This window comes from Pholis gunnellus, assembly GCF_910591455.1.
Source record: "Pholis gunnellus genome assembly, chromosome: 18".
Classification (NCBI taxonomy): domain Eukaryota; kingdom Metazoa; phylum Chordata; class Actinopteri; order Perciformes; family Pholidae; genus Pholis; species Pholis gunnellus.
The window spans coordinates 21,860,740-21,863,239 of record NC_136545.1 but is presented as its reverse complement, the minus strand read 5'-3'; the positions used below and the strand labels follow the sequence as shown (position 1 = coordinate 21,863,239).

At 40.9% G+C, this 2,500-nt stretch overlaps 1 protein-coding gene across 1 annotated transcript in view; it reads right to left on the bottom strand.

Annotated features, from left to right (window-relative positions):
- The window catches only part of marchf5l (membrane-associated ring finger (C3HC4) 5, like), an 8,389-nt gene that overhangs the window by 1,328 nt on the left and 4,561 nt on the right, over positions 1 to 2,500 (bottom strand). Inside the window, exons 6-7 of the mRNA XM_079179401.1 lie at positions 1,363 to 1,529; positions 1 to 929 (exon numbers count right to left, since the gene is read on the bottom strand). The exon at positions 1 to 929 is cut by the window's left edge and continues 1,328 nt beyond it. Of these exons, the coding sequence (XP_079035527.1) occupies positions 732 to 929; positions 1,363 to 1,529 (365 nt within the window). The 3' untranslated portion in view covers positions 1 to 731. The remainder of the gene's footprint in view (positions 930 to 1,362; positions 1,530 to 2,500) is intronic.

Genomic DNA, 2,500 nt, shown 5'->3' with positions numbered 1-2,500 from the left:
TCACTCATGACCTGCAGTGACCTGGTGACTCTATTTTGTAGGAACAGCTGACTGTATTAGTGAATAAAAACAATGTGTCTGGTGGAAACCAACTTTATTTTGGCTGATAGAGAACTTTGTGTAGGAATAATAATTCATTCTGAATAGAAGATGTAGTATCTCTACATTAATAATAATAACGACTGAAGCCTTTGTCCATTGAAGGAATCAGAGAGATGAATCTTATTGGATGTTAAACACCTGAGATGACTTCAGATTCACATCATGAACAGTTCACTGAAGAGTTCTACTCCTTTATTTGGAAAACGTATTAAAAGATCATATTGTATAAATATCTTCAAGTATCTTTTAGAATTTAAGGCTGATACAAGTATCTAGGACAGTGTAAATACTCTCAGTACTCTCAGTACTCTCAGTACTAGAGTATGACATGAGGAAGTGTTGTGGTCGTTTCTAATTCCAGTGAAGATCAAACTTTTTAACAGACTCTTCTCTCCATCTACAGAAGTGTCTTATGGTGAAATACATGAAGAGCTTTAATGTTCTTCAGGAGCCTCAAAAACAAGTGACAAACTGTCACCAGAGAGCTCAGAGATTTGGTGCAAAGTAACCGGGACACACAGAGTTACGGTCTCAGGATACTTTGGACCAAATCTCTGGAACTTCAACCTCCAGATGTTTTTGTACCATGATCTCTGCCCTTCAGCGGACCTCCTCTGGATCCATGTGAACTATTCATTTCCGCTGTCCTCCGTGTCCTCTGTGTCCTCTGTGTCCTCCGTGTCCTCCGTGTCCTCGTCTCCAGCTTCGTTCTGTCCTCCGGTTGTCTCGTTGTAGTTCACAATGTGTCTGCTGGCCTGAATGAAGCTCTGCTGCTGTTTGAAATACACTTTGAGAACTCCTTTGATCAACACAAAGACCAAGCCACCCTGTGAGGACAGAGGATGATGTCATAGTTATACAGAGGACAGAAGAACAGCGATGATGTCATAGATATACAGAGGACAGAACAGTGATGATGTCATAGTTATACAGAGGACAGAAGAACAGCGATGATGTCATAGATATACAGAGGACAGAAGAACAGCGATGATGTCATAGATATACAGAGGACAGAAGAACAGCGATGATGTCATAGATATACAGAGGACAGAAGAACAGCGATGATGTCATAGATATACAGAGGACAGAAGAACAGCGATGATGTCATAGATATACAGAGGACAGAAGAACAGCGATGATGTCATAGATATACAGAGGACAGAAGAACAGTGATGATGTCATAGATATACAGAGGACAGAACAGCGATGATGTCATAGTTATACATCTAGTCCAGATGTTAAATATTATATTATATTCACCAGCAGAGTGCGCTGAAGATTAGACGGCCTCCGTACAAACAGCAGTCGTCCCACCAGACTGGCGATGGAGGGAAAGATGAGAGCTCCACAAAGAGTCCTGGACACAGAGAGGTGGTCTCCTGGACCAGGACCCTCAGCAGGGAGTCTGGACAGGTAACGGCTGGTACCTGATGTAAACCACATATATATAGAGTATGTACAGTATATGTGTACCTGTGTGTGTGTATATATATATATATATATATACAGTATATATCAGTGGTGGGCCTTGCATGTTATACCTGGGCCTTCAGTGCTGTCCTGCAGCTGAAACACCTTCTAATAATCTCATTATGACGGGCGAGCTACGGTTATTTGTTTCAAGGGGTGTAACATCACGTATTCGTATTAAACCGTTCGGTACGAGGCTTACGAACCAAACAATAGTTAGATCATTTGAATAATACGAGTGCATTTGGAAAATGCAGAAGCTTAAATTGTGGGAAATATAATGTTTTCGGTGGACTGCGCTCACTAGGAGACACCGGACTGTGTGACCTCTGAACCAGAACAAACAACAACAACAACCAAAAACAGCTGAGGCCCCGCACTTCTGAGAGGCTACGCTAAACTAGCTTAACAAACAATAACTCCGCGCATGGCTGTATGCTTTGTAATTAACGGACAATGCATGTAGTCCAAATCTATATAATTAACACAATGACAACAACAAACTCACAAGAACCAGTCACATATATTTATATGACAACAAATCAACAAATCAATCCAGCAACACTGCGGCGCTAGACGCATTCTGCTGCACACTCAAGGACCATTCAGATACTAGATGTAAAAAAACAAACGCAGTTGACTTATCAAATGCTGATCACTTAAAGACAAACTCCATCCTCCTTTCTTTGTTGACAGAGTTTAATCTCACGGTTAACTCCCAACTCACTAATCCGTTCCTCCTCCTTCAGCCATCGAGTGTTAAAAATCAAAGCTAGGTAAAAAAATAAATAATCTACACCAAGCAAAATGCAAAACATTTCATAATTTCTTCCATATCTTTCAATTTGAACTCTTTCTACTACGACTAAGCCTCTGATGGCTACTTTAAGTTTCGTTTCACAATAGTCACGTGCTCGCTCACTGACCA